Below are 22,476 nucleotides of genomic sequence, written 5' to 3'. Positions count from 1 at the left end.
ATTAAAGGTTATAGATACAGGGATTTGTAAATGCAAGATACAAATAATAAAAAATGTATGCACTATGTGTTTGTTTTCATCAGAATATATAAGTGTACGAACAATTAACAAATAAACAACGACTAGCGCAATACTTTGTTAATACCAAATCCCCTCCCCCATAATTTTAGCGTGTAATTGCAATTATAAGCTACCATGGATTCAACATTACGTTAATGCTCTAGAATTACCCTTAAATACTGCGATGGAAAAATGTAAACAAACATGAGAAGGCCAGAGCAAACATGGCCGGCAAGGCGCATGTCGACGACTCCGTTATTGAAAGGAGATTACGTCCTATTTACGGTACTTGCTGCTGAGTTGCTGCTTATTTGAGGCATCAGTAGTATTATCTTAGTTTAGTCAGACTTTAGTCTATAGGTATCTTCGTCGCGCAGGCAAGACTTTGTTGAGTTTCGTACACGTTTTCATAGCTGGATAGTTGGGGATTTAATGTTTATTATGGATCATGTGGCCTGGATGAGTTAATATCCTAATGAAAAACAGGTAGATGTCAAGAGATTGTGTAGGAAGTTGATACTTCTTTTTGATCCAAAGGTCGAAATGTACTGTGACCCTATGCTACAGTATGAGTTCAAGAGGCAGCCAGAGTTTTCCTATCATGTTAGAGGTACTGTACCAGGGGTTTAGGTCAGCTTCCTCCCCTAAAATGTTCTGTCTGATGGTAACCTAGTGTCAGGCACCTATGCTTGAAAGCAGGCTATATGGGATTTGGGAGTTACCATTCTTGTGTTTTAGCACAGACGTAGATTGTGTACATCTGTGCTTGGTAATTTTAATGTAAGTTTACATAGACTGTTGGTTAGCTTTAGAGTTACCAGTTGTATTGCATTTTTGACCATACACCAGTCAAGTTACACTAGGTTTTTTATTTCACTGTTTGCAGCATTTTAAAGTACCACTTCTGTTGCAAATCAGCTTCTAATTCCTGTAGAGTATTTGTGTTAGTGTACACTGGACATTGTATTCCTACTAGGAGGCCACCATGTCCCTCTTAGGCTAGATAGAATAAAATGGGTAGATTATGGTTTGGTTAAGTTAGTTTAGTTTAACCCTTTGTTAACCCCCATTTTTTTAAAAGCTCATATTTCCTAGCCGGTAAGTCGAATATTTCTCTCCATTCCAGTACTCTCTTGATTCATTGAGGGGAGGGAGCATGTGGATTGGTTTAGTCCTGCTTCTGCTGTAGTGAGAGAGAGGGGCATTTTTCTTACCCCCTTGGGGTGTCCAGTCACCCCATCAAACTAACCATTTAGATCATATTGTGGTATAGATTGTTTTTTTTATATTCTATCTCTCTATTGCCAGCCGCCTTAATCCCACACGGGGTGACCACAAACAAATCGCCTCTACGTCACCCTCTCCCTTGCCATGTCACTGCCCTGCTCCCAACTCGCACCCCCCTCTCTCATATACCTCTTCACTCCATCCCTCCATCTCATCCTCAGCCTCCCCCTCCCTCTCCCCCCCTCCACTTCACATACACTCTCCTCATCAGTGTCTCACCCTCCATCCTCTTCACATGGCCAAACAACCTCAGTGTGTTCTCCTAACGCTTCCTGTCACATCCACATTCACACCACAATGCTCCTTTATATCCTCATTCGTCAGCCTGTCTCTCCATGTGACTCCACAGGCTCCTCTTAAATAACTCATTTCCACTGCTCTCACTCTTGACTTGTGTCCTTCCAACAACGTCCAAGCTTCACTTCCATATGTTAGAGTTGGTATCACAATACTGTCATGTAATAACTTTTTGACTTCCATGCTCACTTCCCTGTTTCTTATCACTGCTTTCAAGGAACCAGCAACCTTTCTTCCTTGATGTACCCTTTCAAGCACTCCACCCTCCAGACTTCCATCCTTACTCATCACACTCCCCAAGTACTTAAATGTACTCACATTTTCTATTTCCTCAACATCCAACCTCACTGTACTTCACCTCTCTCGAAGATCATCACTTTGCTCTTCCCTACATTCACCTTTAGATTCCATTTCTTGCACACTCTCCCAAACTCATCCACCAAGCCTTGCAGCTTCCCTTCGTCTTCACTTAACAACACAGAATCATCTGCAAACAACAGTACAGATCGAACAACCATGGAGACATGACACATCCCTGTTTCAACCCAACCTTCATAGAGAAAAATTCACTCAGTTCACTGTCCACACGCACTGCAGCCTTAGCACCCTCATACATACTCTTCACAGCATTCAACAACTTCCCATCTACTCCATATATTCGTAATACATTCCACAATCCTTGTCAATCCACCCTGTCATATGCTTTCTTCAAATCCATGAAGGCCACATACAACTTCTTTCCCTTCTCTAGAAACTTTTCCGCTAAAGATCTAAGAATGAATATCTGATATACACAATTTCTTCCCTTCCTAAAGCCTCCCTGTTCTTCTCCACCTAATTCGTCTGTTATTTCCCTAACTCTGTCAATAAGTATCCTACTGTATACTTTCCCTGTTACACTAAGAAGACAAATGCCCCTATGATTACCACACTCTTCTTTGTATTGTATTTTATTATTATAGGTTAATAAACACCACCTACAAGGCATTCAATCTTTTCATTAGTGATTGCAGAGATATGCTGAATCGGCAGTATGAATATGTTTTACATGTTAGTAACACTACATATGTTTTTGTATTGGGGTGTTGTAACACCCCACTGGACTAACCACGTTTGAATACCCCACAGGACTAACGAAGGGTTAATATAAAAAAGAAGTCTTTGCTGATGGTTTTTGTTTTCTTTATTTGAATTTTGTTAGTCATCCCCATTAAAAATGTCATGTTTATAGATCTGGATGTTTATATAATAAAAATGCATGATTTACAATGGAAATATCAGAGATGACCACATCATACCAAAAACTATTTTGTAAAGTGGTTTATGTTCCAGATGTGGAGTGGTCAGATTGTTTTGAAAACACTTGTCAGTAGGTAATACTTTGCATTGTAAGATTATTTACTGCCCTTATTTTAACCCTTTATCTTCATCCATTCTACATTTCATATTTCCCATATGTTCATCAAGAGTACCGGTAACTTAACCTTTCTTAGGACTAGTTTTACACTTGTAGCCAATCCTACCCTTTTTCGTAGGATTGGTATTACATACCAGTATGTAGTCAGTCCTAACCGAAATTACTTTGTATATTGTCTTACATGTTCGATAAATAAAATACAGTATATGTATTTATTTATTTATTGTAGGCAAACAGTTGTAAGTTACTAATAGTCTTGTTAAAAAATTTGGTGCTAGCTTCTTGGCTGTTACCAGCATGTGTTAACTCGGTGAGATGCAAATATGAAGTCCCACACTCTTCCCTACACCTTGCTGTTGTGAGATGCTGTCTACCGCAAGTGAACACTGGTTCACTGCATAGGACAGCCCTACAGGTGCAGGTGCTTCTCTGCAATTGATGGGTCTGCTTGGCCACACAGACTGAGGTTACTCCAACAACAATGACCATATTGATGATACTGTATATGTTTTCCCAGTGTGAGTGTCTGGATGCAGGAATCAGGAAGCAGATAAGGGTATACATAAGCAAGCTTCCCTCCTGTGTGATGTAACCTAATTACTGTTCATTTTTCTCCATGATTTGGATAGTTATTATGGTGATCGCAGTGATAAATCTTACCCCACTCAGAATGGCTGGATGCAGGAAACAACAAAAAAGCGGTACAGGAGGCAGACAAGGTTCTCCGTAAACAGGCATCATTACCATGTGCACGTGTGCTGAAGGGGTTGGCACTTTTGCGGCTTGGACGGCGGGAAGAATGCCAGGGGCTGGTGTCAGGGGTGGTGAAGGAATCACCCACGGATGAGGCCACACTGCAGGCACTGACCATCTGTTACAGGGAGATGCACCAGCGTGAGTAATCATTGGCTGAGATAATAGGTCATGCTCTAGCCAGTTTAACCCATTGGATGCAGATGTCTCTTTTAGCATATTCTTACTGTTACCATTCTACCGTATTTCAGTATAAGTTAAATCGCTCATACTGAAGGAACTTGCTAGGGCTATATTTAGCTCCACCAGTTTGAGGAGTCTGTCCTTGGCTGAATAATATCATGCCAGGATGGCAAGGACATAGTGAAAAAGACATATCTGGGATCAGTGGGTTAAGAAGCTTACTGATATCTATTCCTTAGTTGATTCATATTGCATACTGTATTACTGTACACACACACACACACACACACACACACACACACACACACACACACACACACACACACACACACACACACTCTCTCTCTCTCTCTCTCTCTCTTCCCCATATACTGTACTGTACGATAAAAGTCCTCTCATTTGGCATCTGGTCTTACGGTATTTTCGGTCTTTTGGCAGTTTTCGTAAATACTGTACAGTAGTTCCATTATGAATGTTCTCTGCTCTTCTGGCACATATGCTGAGCTGATCGGGACCCATATGCCCATAGTGGCCAATTTGGCGCTGTTGGCATTAGATCTAGCGCTTTTTATAATAATTTAGTGTTTTCATAATAATTTAGTACCAATAAATATTAGATTTTTCTTCTCTATTTAGCATGTTTTGAAGTCCAAGTTAGCACAAAAATTTTAATGGTTCACCTATAGCTTAGCATGTTTTAAAGTTGAGCTTAGCATTTTAGAAGATTTCTGCTTCCCATCACTGTATGCACCGTCAGCTATGATGACCCAAGAATGTCTGACTTTGTGAGTGAAAGTTTGGAAACTTTGTCATGCTATTTTATGGTGTACATGTAAATACATTTAGGTTAAGGTAACTTTATGTGTATTGTATCATTAAATACATTAAGTGTGTGTATTAAATATTTAGTGCTTAGGGTTGACCAGTAATACTGTACAAGATAGATACTGTGAGTGCACTGGGGTGACCAGCCATGATTCCTAGAAACTTTTTGGCAGGTTTTCCCAGTCATCCGGCAGTTTCTGCTCTTTCGGCACCTGCTTGGTCCCGAAGATGACTCTACACTGAGTGACAAGCCAAATGGTTTCCTGTACACCAGGAAACAATTCACTTTGCTGGGTGGTAACCATTTAACCAAATTATGGCACCTGGTGGTTTAGTAGGTAATCAAGGCACTTCAGTTGGATTCAGTCTGTGCAGGTTTATAACCAAGGGATGGTTGGAGTTTATTGCTCACGTAATGTCACTAAGGGATGAGTGAGACCGGTCTCTTTTATCTTAAATGTCTGGACCAGCTTGCCTAGCCATGCGCTTGTACACTTCTCATGGGACAACACAGGATTGGATGATGATGATAGTAAGATCTGGCATTTGTGAGAATAAAATATATAAAATGTGTGCCTTCTTGTAAGGGTTAAAGTGCTGTGCATTTTTATGGTTATTTTGTAATATAGTTGTGATTATTTACAGTGGTAGTTACTGTTCTAGATGAGCATCTTGGCAATGAATTGACTTCAGTGAAGCCAATCCAGCAGTTTAAATGTTGTTTTTTTACATATTAACCTGTTCCAAATTACAGTACTTTTTTCCATGCAGTTGGTAGCCATTGTAAATTGGGGTAAGCACTATAAGCTGATAGTTCAGCTTTATAGGTTTCAGTGGCATTTTGTTAGGCACTGTTTTTGCATTTTATTATACACTCAGGCTCTTCATTATGGTGATATTACAGTAGTCTTGTGACCACTTGTCAGTTTTATGCAGCTTGAAGGTTTTTCAGATGGAGAGTTTAGATATAGCAGTGTAGCATTCAACCCTTAAACAGTACACCTGGGTCTGTGAGACACGGCCACTTTTTGCCACTTACTTGTTCAGCAACTACTATATGCCAGGGACCCCTGTCCTTCCCAATAGCTTCCTAAGTTTGGATGCCCATGCTAAAGGTGGCTGTGTGGTTTTCCAGGTCTCCTTCTGTTTTGATGTATAACACACTAAAATTGTGGTCGGGTCTGTGAGACCCAGGTGTCCTGGATAAGGGGGGCTGAAATTTACTGTTGTGTGATGCAAATTTTTTCACCCTGTGAATTGCCCTCTCCACACCATGAAGACCCTTCATGCCACTAGCAGTGATAGCAGTGTGAGCATCATTGTGTTGTTTCTTTTCTTATGGGGTCCATGTAAACAGAAGCGGTACTGATTTTTTTCAAAAATTTTGCCAAAAATGCCTTAAATATGTTAATTTTAATTGTATATTCATTATTGCGTAGTAAATTGAACCAAAAAGGTTGTAGATTGGTCAAAGATTCAGTAAATAAAACACAAGTATTTTTTTTTATTTTTTCTATTTGGTGGGCCTGTGAGATCCATGTGTCCTAATGGTGTATAGGCGCAACTAGGTGTCCTGTTTCAGGGTTAATCACTTCATTGGTAGAGATCATTCCTAAGCTGAATAAAATCATCTGAGGATAGCAAAAATAAAATTATGATGATACCATGTTGCTGGTGGATGTGATGAAAGTGTAAATAAAATAAAATAAGATAAAATTAAAGGATGCTTAATATGGGGACTTAACTGCAGTATTGTTTTAACTATACAGTAGTGTGTACTCTGTAATCTGAGAGCACAAGCCCTCTCCAACAGCTGAACAGATCTGCCAGGTTTACGAGACGGCAACCAAGCGTGAGCCGGGGAATGAGGAACTGCTGTCACACTTGTTCATGGCATATGTGCGAGTGAGTGACTATCGCAACCAACAGCAGACCGCCATGAAGCTGTACAGACTCAAGCCCAAGAATCCTTACTACTTTTGGGCAGTTATGAGCTATGTTATGCAGGTGAGTGGTTTTGTGTGTGTGTGTGTGTGTGTTGAGGTTGGTTGTGTGTGCTTAGGTCAGATATTTGAATTTCATTTTGGTGTGATTGAGCATATTATAGCTGGTTTTAACACCTTTAATCAAAAGAAATCTTTTACAAATATTCATGTCATCTCTGTATGATTTCATTCAGCTTGGGAAAGACTGTTCAAACTGAAAGTGTCAGATGGACCCTTCATTAACTTCATGAAACCCTCTTAATATGTGAGGTCATCTCGAACAGAATAAACTCTGTTGGTGGTAGCCTTATTAGATTTTTGTTTGTTTTTCAGTTTGAAAAGGTGAAATGGTGTTTGGTATTGTATGGTAGTATAAGATAGAATGAAACTGTAGTGTGGTTAGATTGAGTATGGTGGGAGATGTGATGTGAACCGGTGTGTGGTGTGGTAAGGTGTTTGGGTTGAGTACAACATATATAATGGAAGTGTTTACCATGCTGTGGTGTGATACAGTTATATGGCATAGCTGTAGAGATACAATAGGTGAGGTGATATGTGGTGTGAAGAGATGTAGTGGATGTGGTTTGGTGATATATGTTTGTTTTTACAGGACATGAGAATGTAAGAGTCTACTATGCAGTTAGTAAATAAGTTCTCTGCACAGGGTTTGAAAAGTGCTGATCAGAAGGGGCGGGAGGTGAGCCTACTGTTGGCAGAGAGGATGGTGAACAACTTTGTGAAGGAAGGCAAGATTGAGGCTGAGGCAGAGGTGCTCACATACCTACATATCCTTGAGACTCAAGTAAGGCAGAGTGTTAATTTACCAGTTTATTTATCTATCTTTTTTCAGTTTTGTAATTTATTCGTACTCCAGTAGCAGCATAAAATGCAGCTTTCTGACAATGCACAATTTCCTCACTGGAGTGCCACCTTTCAGTACTACAACACACTCACAACACAGTCAGCATAATCTCTACAGAAGATCCATGGGAACCCCCAGCTGAAGCAGCCAGTTTTTTTTTTTTTTTTTTTTTTTTTTTTTTTCCCCCTGGATGAACAAAGGGCCTCAACAACAGCATCTGTCATGGACAGTGAAAAATTGCCAATAATTGTGCTAGAGTAACAGTTGTAGCCTTGTTTGGGAAAAATATGAAGGCAGTAATAATTATGGTATATTTGCTGAAATACCCATGGAAGTCAGTTGACTATTGCCTCTGATTACATCAAACAATCCTCATTCCTGTCCTTCCACAGTATTACTGTCAGTATATTCCTTAAAGAAATAATTATTAATGGACAGTACTATACACATCACAGTATGTTAGGCTAAACAGTAGTTCCATTTAGGCTGTCCATCTGTGGTACAACAGTTCTGACTTCTAGGAGCAAAGTCCAGTTAGAAGTGTAAATTGCTATAGGACATATCCTCATGAGCTAATAAAGCTCCTGAACACTGCTTCTGTACCTGTTAAATTCTTTGTGGTGAAGTGATGTAGATACTAAGTAATATACAAGAAAATAGTTAATAGTGAAATGCAAAATAAGCTATTAAGAGACAGGTGCAAGGTAACCTCTAGAATTAACAGTAAGACAACTCACGGGGCCCTGGTTCTGTGACCCTGGCCTAGGGTTCACTATGGTTGAGGAAGGAGCATTCACCAGTCTATCTATTAACCCCTCTATTGATGTCTTTTATACTTTATTTCATTCTGCATTGTAAGCAGGATATGCATGTATACTTGCTCTTGTTGTCGGAGAAAGTTTTGCCATATCCATATTGTTGTATGTTATAACCAGATTAATAAATGCCTTGGCTATCTTACAGCTCTTTTCATGTGCATGATCTAGTATCAGTATTACTGCAGATATCTGATCAGCACATCCCTAACCATATCTGAAACCACCCTGTTGACCATTCACCAAAAGTCTAATATCTTCTTTATTGTCTTTATCAGAAGTCTTCCATGTACAGTACTTTCCACCAACAGTTACCCACCAACATTGCATCCTTCCTCTCAAACTTCATGACACCCAGCAGACTTATTCCATTGATGAGTGGTGCTTTTCACTGTGATGACATTTACTTTATACAAGGACACAATCACAGCCATTTTCCCCTTCATAGGTACAGTCCCACTTGTGCAGGCTTTCTGGCATGTTTCCCACAGTGGATCTGTTGTATCCTTCCACTGTATTTTACATAAATACATGTACCTCATTGATATCTGCTGGTGTCCCATTCTTCAGCATTATCACAACATTCTTCACTTCTGCCACTGTGACATGCTTGCACACACCGTTGCTTGACCCAACAGGATGCGGAAAGTGAAAAGTGTGAATGTCAGGGGTAGGGTTGCGAGAGGCAGACCAAAAAAGGCCTGGGACGAGTTCACTGAGTGTGACCACAGGGATGTGGGACTGAATAGGGAGGCTGCCTGAGATTGAGCAGGGTGGAGAGCTGCCATCAGATGGCCAAGGCCAGTGCATGCAAGCATGTTGGAGCCTTTATAAATGATACATTCCGAATCCTGTTTACCTCCACTTTGCTCTTATCATCCCCAGACATCAATTAATAAAAACAGTGTTTCCATCTGCTGTATATTTTCCTTCTCATTTTGACAAATTTTGCTTATTCATTCATTCATGCATTAATGTACCTCTTTTCAGAATAGGCTTCTGTTTCCTATGAACTCACATTAAGTTTTCCAACTGCATCATTTATCTTTGTCTGTTTTGCTTTGCTGATGTGTTTACACAATTTCTTCTCTGTCTGTTCTCTGCTTATTGTCTTGAATAACTTTCATGCATTACCCCAGCCATTTATCTCCTGTCTTTTACTGCTCCAGCAACCCCCACATCACATCATACTAATGCTTTCTTACTAGTCAGCACCCAGGCAGCGCCACAAATGGCTTTAGCTTTCCAAGGCAGACTCTTAGTGTATGCACTCCACTAATGATCTAAATCCATGTGTTTTCATTTCATTAGCCCCACCTCATCTACAGCCTTTAATTCACATTCATCTCCCACTCATTTGTTTCACATCTTTTATCATTTTATTTATTTATTTATTTTTTTTTTCCCCTGAGTGCCAATGAGGGGCCTATATGTAGTGACACTGTATCCTGGGTGGAGTGAATCACCTTTGGCATCCACCCAGGAGCCAAACTTACTTATATTTCCTTACACCTCACCATGGCGAAGGACTCTGTTCCATCCATTTTTGCTTATACAATTGCTATGATCCCATATGAAGCACCATTTTTCATTTTACAATAGCTACAATCTCTATGTTCGATATACAGTCAGTCATTATTGAATCAGTTTTCCATGAATATAACCTGATTTTATAACAGAGTTTACCAGTACTCTGCTTATAAGATGGCCCCTCAGAAGCAGTTTATGTGTGGTTGTTGGGTTTGCTCGGCCTGACAGAGTGAGTTTTAGAAACAGTGACAGCAACAACTCGGGATACCTTACTGCTCTCAGTTTTACCTAGCATACCACAGTCATACTTGTATTTTGGCCCTCATGTGTGTAACACTCCCGAACACTCTCTCTTGCCACATGCACATAAACAGTTCAGGATCTTCCAACACTTTCTTAAGGCTCTCAGTGGAAGTATTAATTATATTTAACTTTCTTTTCTGACACATGGCCTTCATTTGCCATTCATTATAGTTTTCCCATGGAACACGAGAATGACCCTTTGCAAAATTCACAGATCTCACACCTACTCCTCCGTACAGATCACCCTTCAGAAACATTGAGCTAATATAGAACAAATTTTGTTGGGATACTCTGATTCGAAGTTACTCTAGTTATTGTGTAAGGGTTATTTAGTATGTTTCCGGTACAACAGGGTAAATATGCTGAGGCCTTGAGTGTGGTAGAGGGGGAACTGGGCAGCAAAATCGTCCACCAACCTGGCAATTTCCTCAGACTGAAGCGTGCCATGTACCACACCCGCCTTGGTCAGTGGCAGGCCGCAGCAGCAGTGTACAGGGACCTTATAAAAGACGAGTAAGTCATTATAAGTGTTATAGTCATTACCGTGCTGTGCCTAAAGTATTTCACATGAAATACCTAGGTATAGTAGGCTCAGTTATATATTTTTCCCCCGCTTATTGAATTGACAATTGACTCACAGTAATTCAGAGTCCTGTCTCTCTGTCTGTCTGTCTATAGCCAGATGCCGTCATCCTGTAAGGGGTGGCCACAAACAAATTGCCTGCATTTCACCCTGTCTCCTGCCATTTCACTGCCCTCCCCCCCAACGTATAACCCCCCTCCTCTCTCATGTACCTCTCCGCTTCATCCCTCCATCTCATCCTGGGGCTCAGAATTCCTGATGATGTAATCATCCACGGTCTCCTGTGTGCAAATCACCCTATATCCTGCATGTTACCAAGGCTTCTACATTTCTCCTCACTTCAGTTTGAGGATATACTTTCTGTTTTACATTGGGTAATGCCTGATGATTTTTTTCAATATAGGAAGGACTTGGTAAACTCATCTAGTGTTTCAAACTAGCTATTAATGACGTACCAACCCACTTCATTGTTAATTATTAGTGTTACAAGATCTTTCCAGGTTTGGAGACTGTAAAAGAATAATTAACCCCATTTTTACCTGCTTTCATCTGTTATCAAAGCTGTACCGGTATATTACCCTAGGTACCAACCCACTTCATTGTTAATTATTAGTTTCACAAGATCTCTCCACGTTTGGAGACTGTTTAAAAGAATAATTAACCCCATTTCTACCTGCTTTCATCTGTTATCAAAGATGTACCGGTATATTACCCTAGATGTGATGTAATTTTTCCAAAGTGATGTTTTGCCATGTACTGTGATATGGCTGGGTGCCAAACCCATGTCATATATGCTCTTCTATACTTAAATCATCCAACCATTTTGATCATTCCCTGTCAGTTTCTTAACCACATCAACTTCCATACCGGTACCTCTTTTTCTCATCATTCAAATTATCCACTGTCAGTTTCTTAACCACATCAGCTTCCATACTGGCACCTCTTTTTCTCATCATTCATTTCATCCTCTGTCAGTTTCTTAACCACATCAACTTCCATACCGGTACCCTTTTTTCTCGCAGATTCATTTACCATACTTGTCCACCTTTTGTTGACTTATCATGCTTTCTCCTACCATCAGATGCAGCCACACACATGCCCTTTTCACCACCCCTTTTATCTTCATTCTCTCCATGTGATGTTACCTACTAAAGCTATGCATTCTGCAAATATTTCCCAGAGTGAGACTGAAACTACTGAAATCTAAAGATTGTTTTAGGATGAAAAATGTTTTTAATAAGGAGTCAAAGTACATTTTAAAGTCCCAGTCTTCTGAGGTTCTGTTATGCATTGAAAATTATTGCAACCAGATAAATTAAAATGGGACATTTTATATTGATGGTGTCGTTTTCTCTTGACAGACATGACAACTGGCAGCATTATGTTGGCTACATTGATGCCATTATGCGAGTCAGTGGAAGAGGAAGCTGCTGTGGTAACTCTGACTCTCTAACAAGTGGCTGTGACAGTGAAAAGTGTAGCAGCAGTGAAGGATGTGATGGTGACAAGTGTGATAAAAGTAATGAGTGTGAAGGTGAAAAGTGTAGCAGTGATGGGTATGGTAGTGATAAGTGTGGTAGCAGTGAAGGGTGTGATGGGGACAGTGCCAAGTCTGGTGAAGAGTGTGGTAGTGGTGGGGGAGACTCAGGTTGTGGTGGATGCGAGAAGGAGGACCCCCTAGCAGATGCAGCAGCACACTTGGCAGCTGTAAGGGAGTCTGCCAAGACCCGCCAGTGCCCTGACAGAGGCCCATCTCTCGGTCTTCTTCACTTGGCTTCCACCTTACACAAACACGGAGACCACGCCACCGCTGATCTTCTCTGTGGTTAGTAACCTCAGTTTGTGTCTCAGTTTCTTGTGATTACAGTAAATCCTTGTTATAATTTGCCCTTACACCCGCACTCATTTTATTTTTTTATTTTTTTAAGTATTTGGTAAATTAAAGGAAAGTTGCCTGTTGTAGTTCCACTGCAACCAGTGACTCAAAGTACCGGCCAGGTACAGTATTTGAAATTATACAGTACCTATGATCTCTTTTTCTATGGCTGGGCTTGCCTATACTCTCACATCTCAGACCCTAACCCTGCTCTCTTCTGTCTCACTGTTCACATATGTCATGTTTCTCAGATCTCCCACATACGCAGTAACCTCTCTCCATTTTTCATCAACCTCCTCTTCATTTTGTACTGCTTTAGGTGGGGGCACTCACCATCCACTCACTTGATGTAGTGCTGCTCACGGGTGTCTACCCTTTCCTCTCCTCCATCCCTTTTTTCCATCCATCCTCTTCTGTCTTTCTTTTCTTCATTCTTTCCTCTTTCTTCTGCCTGCGGGTGACTTTACACTCCCTCTTGTGTCTTTCTTTCCTTCATTCTTTCCTCTTCCTTCTGCCCGTGGGTGACTAAGTGACAAGCCAAATGGTTTCCTGTACACCATGAAACCATTTACTACGCTGGGTGGTAACCATATAACCAAATTTTGGCTCCTGGTGGTTTAGTGGGTAATAACGGTGCTCCAATCGGATTGAGCCAGTGAAGATTTATATCCAGTGGGTGGTTTGGGTTTATTGCTCATGTAACGCCCCTCAGGGATGAGTGAGGCTGGTCACTTTCATCTTAAATGCCAGGACCAACTTGCCTAGCCCCGGGCTCCTACACTCCTCATGGGGCAATGTTAGGTGATGGATGGATGGATTTTTTTCTACCGGATACCTGGTATTCATTTTATACTCTGTATCTTAGTTTACATTGCCCTAGTTTCTGCTTTCCTTCCCACTGACTCTTCACCCACACTTCTTTTTCTTTCATTTGCACATGGTCACATATCCACATTGGCCTTTTATTTTTATTTAATTATTTTTTTGTCCAACAGAATGGGCAAAGGCTTCAGAGATTATCCTAAAGCCCAGTAGCCCTCCTACACACCTCCATATACCACCACTTTGGCACTAACACTTACTGTCCATGTTGAATACATGCAAGGGCTGTCTCATACAGGACTGGTGTACTGGTATTAGGAGGGGTATTTTACTACATGTCAGCGGGTCTTCTTGTAGATCAGCAAGGTCTGCTTTTATAAAATTCAGATCCTTAAACTGTTCTATGCCCCAGCCGGGATTTGATCCTGGGTCTGTTAGGACTGGTGGTCACCCCTCTACGGTACTGATTCAGCCACCATGGTATAAGAATCTTGGTCATCAGTAATAGTGGCCACTAATAAATAATTACACTAATGTTGCAGTATGCTCAATAATTCTGGCTATTGCAGTTTGTATGTACCAATAGTATTGTGTAGCTACTATGACATATATGATGTTAATCCTCTCCTCTTTCTTTTTTTCCTTCCTTCCTCTTCTGTCTTTCAAAGAGTGTAGCTAAGTCAAGCATTGTATAATTTCATGAGCATGGTATGTGACCACAAGCTTAGTAACTATACCTTGTACCATATAAAACTTAGTATAAGCTCCCCTCATTCGGTGAAGACAGGTGGAGCCTTGACCTTTCCTTAGTGGTCAGTGGTTGACCATGTTCGGTTAAAAAAGCGTACAAAACACTGTTGTCCACACTAAATTCGCCTTTATCGACCGGTGGGAAGCTGTTGTGGGACAGGCTTGGATATCCTGTGAGATCAATAATATTTCACACCTGATTCTGTGTGTGTGTGTGTGTGTGTGTGTGTGTGTGTGTGTGTGTGTGTGTGTGTGAGTGACAAAGTGTTGGAGCACATGTGATGGTTGGGCCAAAACTGAAAACTGGAAGAGGTGAGCGTTTCATCATTCTGCATGCCGGCGGAGAAGATGGTTTTGTGCCCGGTGGCCTACTTATGTTTCAGTCCAGAAATGGAAATAAAGGCGATGGCATGATGATAATCATATACCTTATGATGCCTGTGAAACGAAAGCTGAGCTGCTTCGGCTGGTGGCGTTAAACACAAAGAAAAATACAAAATTGATAAAATAGCTCGTAACAGTGGGCATGAGGTGCTAAGACTGCTCCTATATCACTGCAGCCTTAACCCCATTGAACTCATATGGGCACAAGTAAAATCTGAAGTAAAAAGAAATAACTCAGATGTAGACCAGACAATCAAAAAGACTGAGGAAATTATAAAAACACCTCTCTTCCTATTTTTTCCATCTTTCCTGTCACTTCTTATTGCTTTTCTTTCCTTTACGGGTGGCTTTACATTGAGTGATGAGCCAAACGGTTTCTTGTAAACCAGGAAACCATTTAAAACGCTGGGTAGTAACCATATAACCAAACCATACATGCTCCTGACGTGTCAACAAGTGGGTTGGTGGAGGGTTAGTGCCCCTCCCCGTAAAACAAATAACTCAAAGTCAAATGGTCACCCCTTGCGGGATTATGGCGTCTGGCAATAGATAGATAGATAGATCCATCTCCAACGTGTCTGCCGAGAACTGGAAAAAATGTATATCAGCCACACAAAGAAAATAGAGGAAGAATACAGAAAAAAGGATATTGCTGCTGAACATTTGTTTGATAGCTTCGTTATCACTCTGAGTGATTCTGACGACAGCAGTGAAGATGATGACTGAAACACACACACACACACACACATACACACACACACTCACTCACTCACTCACTCACTCACTCTCTCTCTCTCTCTCTCTCTCTCTCTCTCTCTCTCTCTCTCTCTCTCTCTCTCGTTACATGATGCATTTACCCTTTTTTGGACTTCCCTTCATCACAAGCAAATTTTGAATATGTATTTTTGCTTTAGGGTTGCTGTAATGTATTGTTACCTTAATTTAATTCAATACAAACATTATTCTGCATTTGTAAATTTTACACACAATCCATCTGACTAAACTAATATCCATGTTACGAGTACTAATTTTGTTTCTTTAATATCATTAGAGAGAGAGAGAGAGAGAGAGATCATTATTATCTCCTGAGGGACCGCTGCCCTTGCCTTGGGGAGTTCAAGTCAGGTAGAGAACATAAAGGTGAGGAACTGAGTTTTGATTTAGTTGGAGGCTGACCACTTACCCCGTCCATCAGTACCGGATGTCCAATAGCACTTGTCTACGGGAGGAAATGTCTCCACCTGTCTTCACCGAGTGGGAGGGGCTTATATTGAGTTTTATATGGTACAAGGTATAGTCACCCAGTCATTATGTATAATTTCACAAGTGTGGTATGTGACCACGTGCATGATAACTTTTCACACAGCCATCACGCTTAGCCAAGGGACGGGCCACAAGTAGGCTACAATAGCTACCCAGCCAGGTCCAAGGCAGAAACTCACACCTTTAGTAGTCTTATGTAGCAACCATAGTGTCATCATCATCATCATCATCATTATCATCATCCCAACCCTAATTTACATATAAGAGATAGGATTAGGTTGGATCCAGGGGCAAAAAAAATAAAACAAACATTGAGGAACTACTGTATCAGACAGCATGTCTGTGAACTAGTCCACACAATCATCCACACATCATTCAAGGCCACAGAATCCTGATTCCACCCAGTATTGAACATCTTTCATTGCTTTTGCCAGCTTCCACTTTTTCATCAACTTTTACGAAACACCAATAATTCAGTGATTGTGTCATATGTTTAACAATCTTATAGTCAGGACAGCCCTTGTAGCCACGAATATTCTGTTCCAGCTAGCACTGAAGACAACTTTATTTAGCTGAAATTGAGTCATAGGAGCTTGAGAGTGTCAGGCATCTAAGATGGGAATTCCTCATGAATCATTTTGACTGATAAGTGTGTGCTGTGCTCTGCAGGGGACTTCGTAGATCTGCTGATATCTTACATCAGTGACTATGGGGACAAGATGTGCTGTTATGCTGACATCACTCAATACCTCCCCCTCCTCCCTAGAGAAAGGATAGCATCATTTTTGGGGAAGGTGGAGGGGATGGTGCAGAGGAGAGAGGATGGTGTTCCAGTAGATGTGAGTATTGGTTAAATGTGCTGGTTGATCAAGTGGTGCTCTCATGGGTGTAAGTGCTGTCCAACTTGTAATCCTTTCAGTACAATATGTTGTATTCTTTCTATTTCCAGTTGATGTATTCAGCTTAGGGGAAATCTTTTGTGTTAGAAATACGCCACTAGCAGCTTCAGTATGAAAAGTTCCTCTTGAAGAATAACAATTACTTGGAGGAAGTAAAGGTAAAAAGTGTCATTGTAGTGATTGTACTACATGCTTTGGATTACACTAGCCTAGCCAAGGTCCTGTGTCTCATAAGGGGAGCATGGGATTGGTTATTGCTGTTTAATCAACCTCTGACTAATACTGGAGTGAAATTGTGGTGAATAAAAAAATTAAGATTAATTTGCCTATGAGTATTCCTTAACTTCAGAGATAAATGATAACTCTTGTATTATGTTGTTAAATCTGATGGAAGGAGTTATGTGTTCATGGGCTGTGGTGGCTCCTGAGCCCCTTCTTCCTTGTAACTTATACACTTGCAGTCATGAAGTGAGAGCAGGGTATTGATTTACTCAATGTGTGTGTGTGTGTGTGTGTGTGTTCATACCTAATTGTATCTTTACAGGAATGATTCAAGCTCGTACTGTCCCGTGTATTAAACAATTTTTATCATACATATGGTTAAAATTATTAATAGTTTTGGCACACATGATTTAATTCAGTAGTGCATGCCACTGATCACTTGCCCTATTTGGGAAACTGAATATCCTTATGTCTTTATTGTCTCTCTTTTTATGTAGTTTTTTGCAGTGTTCTTTTGCTGATGCTTCCCCGTAGGTTATATATATTCATTTATGTCTATTTTCTCTTTCCCTGAGATGTTTGTGTGTGTATGTGTGTGTGCGCACATGCTTGGTGGAGGGACTGAAGGTCACCCAGGGGATTGACCTATTGCTTTTGAGTACAGTAGGTCAAAGACCACGTTATTAAAGTTTGGCCTAACACTGTCAGCGTAAGCAACTTTGTCCTTTATAGACCAAACTTGTGAAAGGATTAAGGGTAAGATAAGATTGAAAGTTGGATTGCGAGAACAATCAGTCACAGGAAGAAGTTGGAGTTCAACCCATGTATGTTTGTGTGAGCAACATAACTAGAATAGTTTTGGTGTTTTGAACCAAACTTGGTGGAAGTGTTGAGGATCAGCCAAGAGGTTGACCGGTTGTTTTTGAGAATGGGTCATAGGTCAAGGTCACACAGCAAGGGCAACTTTAATGGTTTTCTTTGCCATTATATTAAAGCTTACTCCACTTTTATGTCATTGTCATCCTGACTTTGTTATCTACTAATAATCGACTTCCCTTACATTATTTGTATCATTAGTATAACTTTCCTTGTGTCTGCACAAGTGAAGTGTGTGTACCTTTACCTTACTTCACACTTGTGTGGTTACAGGTGAAGTCAGTGTACCGTGACCTGTGCTGGATGCAGGTGAGGTGGGCACTGGGTCAGCAGGAGCAACTGACCCCACACCAGCATATCCACTGGGCCAACACACTCCTCCACTGCTACCATCACACCCTCCATCTCACTGCTAACATGGCAGACACAGACATCAGGTGAAGAATTCTTCATACTTTTGCTCACTCATCGAAGTTTAGATCTTTTATCATTACTTTTTTCAGATTTTCATCGTCACTCAGCCTATGTGCCACTCCCAATATTCTTTTGGCATGTTTTCATTCGTAAATTTAACCCGGATGGGCCTAATGTTAGGTCCTTCTGTTTTATACTGGCCTACTCTTCTTACATCCTCTGCTTTGCATACCCGGTTTCTTCCGTCTTCACTGATCATGGTCATGTGTTCATTCTTCCTAGCCTGCATTGATTTCTGTTCTTTCTTCTCAACTCCGAAGGTGATCACACACCTGTTCCTTTCATCTGTGTTCCGCACAGTTGCCTCCTTTCCCCCCCATCCCCCCCCAAAAAAAATAAAAACTTTCACCACTTCTCTTTCAAAGATGTCTCTTTGTTTGTCTGCCGATTTTTTATTTTCTTCACTCTGTTGTTTTATTATTCCTCTCAGTTCTGGCACATCTTCACACTCTTTAACCACCCATCCTGTTTGGTCTTGCACTTGTTCCAGAGCTGTACATACCCTCTCGGTCTTACGATCAGTTTCAGTCAATTTCTTTCTCAGTCCTTTATTCTCCTCTCCTAAATCACCTATTTTCTTCTTGAGGGCTCTCTCCTTGGTGGTACTCAGCTCCTGCTCATCTTTTGCTTCACCTTTCCATTGCTTTAAACTATCACATGTCATGTTCTCCATTTGGCTTTAAACTATCACTTGCCCTGTTCTCGATTACTCCTTCCCTCTTTGAAATCGTAATCTTTAATGCTTTTATTAACTCAAGGATGTCGGTTTGATGGTTGAATCCCTCGAAATCACCACATTCATCAGATATATGCACCTCTGCTCTGCCTCCTCCCCCTGCCATTTTCTTCTTTCACTGCAGCTCCCAAAGAGCATCTAAATGTTTCAGTTACACAAGTGAATCTCTCCACCATTAACTTCAGTCACAGACAATTTAGAGACAGGATTTCATCCTGTATACTAAAGTGATGGCAAATTTTCGGGAGTCTTGATGCAGATGCTTGTCATCTGTCTTGTTTACATCCGTGTGTCATAAATGTTTCATGCATATTGTGCACCGATACTTTTGTGACCCATAGTACATGTTTGCTACCCAATTGTTTTGCCAGTGGGTCATTCATTCATTCATTGCCAGATGCCATGTATCCCAAACGGGGTGGCCAAGGGCTCAGAGTTAATTGTTTTATAGGGAGGGGCACTAATCCTCCACCAACCCCACTTGACACGTAGGGAGAACGTTATGCCAACAGCATCTGGTGTTCCCAGGCGGTCACCCATCCAAGTACTAACCAGACCCAATGTTGCTTAACTTTGCTGATCGGACGGGAAGCGGTGTACTCAACGTGGTATGGCCGTTCTGTGGGTCAGCTTTCATATATTTTACAATGTTTTTGTCTATCTAATAACTGTCTGTGTCTGTATGTCCCTCAGAGTGTGTGTACATTTTACTTAACATCATACACATGCTAGCCAGTGTGTGTGTGTGTAATAGGGTGTTTTATGGTGTATCTGGGATCATGAAACTTTTGTTTATTTCTGGAGGAAAGTGTTATTATATGTATACCATTTTGAAATTATTGCAGCCACATAAGTAACCCCTTCATTACCGAGCACCATGTCCTGCGTTGGCAGCCACCACCACCCCCACACAGAGTTGTTACGCAACATTTTTGTTGCGTCGGGCATTGGGGGGTAATTCATCATCATGTCCAAGCTAATAAGTTTGTGTTATTTATTAAATTTTTTTTTTTTTTACATCATTGATCAGATAAACCCCAAAAGTTTGTGCTGATAAAAGTAAAGATATTATATATTTTTGTTTTCATAAGTTTTGTCAAAATATACGTACATAAATAACCAAGAAATATTTAGGCTTGAAAACAGTAACATGCACAGTTTATACATGTATTTATTTACCTTGTAATTTATGTTGATGTCTTGCAGTAAATAATAGGTTTTTTGTGGGTGAAAAGGTGACCTATATACAGGCATGCTCTGAGGCAGACACAACCAGGCAAGGCAAGGCCATACATGATAAAGAAGAATGAAAGAAGTGAATAAAAAATGAAAGAAGAGGGGAAAAACTGATAAAAAGAAAATATGGGTGTAGGAAGTATAAAAGTAAAGAAAAATAAAAGGAAGAGAAAAAGAAGGGATAGTAAGAGAAAGATGAGAGAGAGGAATGTGCGTGGGTGACACAACTTTCACTGTCATCTGTGTTCCCACCTTCACTCTCATCCGACTCATACAATGGATCATTGTCACTTTCCTCAGACAACCACTCATTTTCAGCTTCATCCAGATCACTGTCTAAATGGGGGGTAAAATCCTCCTCCTCATCACTTGATGACATGTTTCCATATAACGGGGGTCTGTGGCGGGGTTTAGCGTAGAGTACACATTCCCTCCAAGGCCGCAGGCACACTAAGTCATCATTCACAAATTTACTTGAAAAATAGTCGCAGGCTCGCAGGGGAGGTGTGGGTGGTGGGGAAGCTGATAATCTGATTGGTGCTTGAGAAATTACGTCATATATGCAGTCTGCAATTGATCGAAACTAATTAGGTTTCATGACATTTGTATGACATAATAATGTTACCATTGATCGAGAAAAATGGAATGTTACCATATAGTCCAGCTTTTTCTGCAGCTGAAAACCACGTGGAAGGATTATAAGGGCCATACCGAGGCAGCAAAGCTGTGCAGATGACCATGATGTTTGGAAGTACATGTGTACAGTACTTACAAAATTTTCTTGGTACTTCAGTGGCTTTAAGAATGGAAGTACACATGTACTGCCAAATGCATTTCAGTAAAAAAAGGGTTAATAACAGTATTACTATAGATACAGTATTTAACCCAGTACATTAATTAGTGGGAAATGGGTTATAACAGATGATAATAACTGTTTATGTGTTCATTCCTCAGGCCCGGTGATGCATACTTGCTACTAGCTGCTCACAGCTTACTAAGGGCAGCGGGAGTTGGGGAGAGGGAGAGCCGGACCTCTCACCCTGACCCCCTCCTCCTACTACGAGTGGCAGCCATATTGGAACAGGGAGTTGTAGCGTCGCGGGCAAACTTCCAGCTCAAGCTTCTCCTAATCAAGGTCTACAATATGTTGGGTAGGTCAGCTGGCCATATAGGCACTGGCTTAGATTTTGTAATAGCTCCTCAGCAAAATACTGGCTGGACCCATAAATAATGCATCTGAATTCACACATTTTGTGGAGCTGGATCAGTCATGTTACCAGTGAGTACGCTGCATTATTTTCTGCTTTCCATAGCCCTAAGCATGCTTTATATATACAGGGCTACCCCGATTTTATGATGGGATACGTTAAGAAGAAATCCATCGCTAGGCGGGGTATCATATAGCAGGGTAGATTTAATACGTACAGTATAGGGATGCGTTTTTGAGCCTTGGGATTTTTCCCCATCCAAGTCATAAACCCACCCAAATGAGTCCAAAAACATGTTTATGGTCAATATAAATGGCCCAACAGCTGTAGAAGAAGCTAACCTAAGCTTAAAACCTGTTAATAACTCACCAGAACCAACAGATAAAATCTGAAAATCATAAAAAATAGGTAAAAAAATATCAAACAGCTCTTATCACTTACTTCTTTTAAGTCAACGTCCGGTCCTGGTCATCATCCTTGCTATCCTCCCCAAGGCTAGGGGACATGGTTCTCCCTAGCACTCACTTGTCCTCCTCAAAGCTTTCAGTCCCCATCAGTGGTGGGGGAAATGCTGGCGAGGTGGGGTGATGGTAGCGAGATAATTATGTAATGGCTCAGGGGGTGGTGATTCAAACTTATAGCTGATCACCCCCAGACAATACCTCACAGGACCCATCACAAAACTGAGGATGGGCCTATGATATGCAGGGTAGGGTGGTATTTCTACCCTCATTGCTCATCCAGGGTATCACGTAGCAGGGTATCCCCATATATATATATATATATATATATATATATATATATATATATATACAGGGCAAAGTCGGAGT

At 40.8% G+C, this 22,476-nt stretch overlaps 1 protein-coding gene and 1 pseudogene across 1 annotated transcript in view; one reads left to right on the top strand and one right to left on the bottom strand.

Annotated features, from left to right (window-relative positions):
- Nucleotides 1-283: 283 nt before the first annotated feature.
- psidin (phagocyte signaling impaired) overlaps nt 284-22,476 on the top strand; it is a 59,861-nt gene continuing 37,668 nt past the window's right edge. The window contains exons 1-9 of the mRNA XM_080275675.1: nt 284-345; nt 3,731-3,955; nt 6,636-6,829; nt 7,472-7,609; nt 10,670-10,830; nt 12,262-12,725; nt 16,665-16,834; nt 18,266-18,429; nt 21,393-21,589. Of these exons, the coding sequence (XP_080131801.1) occupies nt 285-345; nt 3,731-3,955; nt 6,636-6,829; nt 7,472-7,609; nt 10,670-10,830; nt 12,262-12,725; nt 16,665-16,834; nt 18,266-18,429; nt 21,393-21,589 (1,774 nt within the window). The 5' untranslated portion in view covers nt 284. The remainder of the gene's footprint in view (nt 346-3,730; nt 3,956-6,635; nt 6,830-7,471; nt 7,610-10,669; nt 10,831-12,261; nt 12,726-16,664; nt 16,835-18,265; nt 18,430-21,392; nt 21,590-22,476) is intronic.
- On the bottom strand, nt 19,706-19,824 carry LOC145404151 (5S ribosomal RNA; annotated as a pseudogene).

This window comes from Coenobita brevimanus, chromosome 62 (genome assembly GCF_032717465.1).
Source record: "Coenobita brevimanus isolate Jiangsu-jjx chromosome 62, ASM3271746v2, whole genome shotgun sequence".
In the NCBI taxonomy this organism is placed as follows: Eukaryota; Metazoa; Arthropoda; class Malacostraca; order Decapoda; family Coenobitidae; genus Coenobita; species Coenobita brevimanus.
The sequence above is the reverse complement of the archived record's forward strand: the minus strand, read 5'-3'. Positions and strand labels throughout refer to the sequence as shown.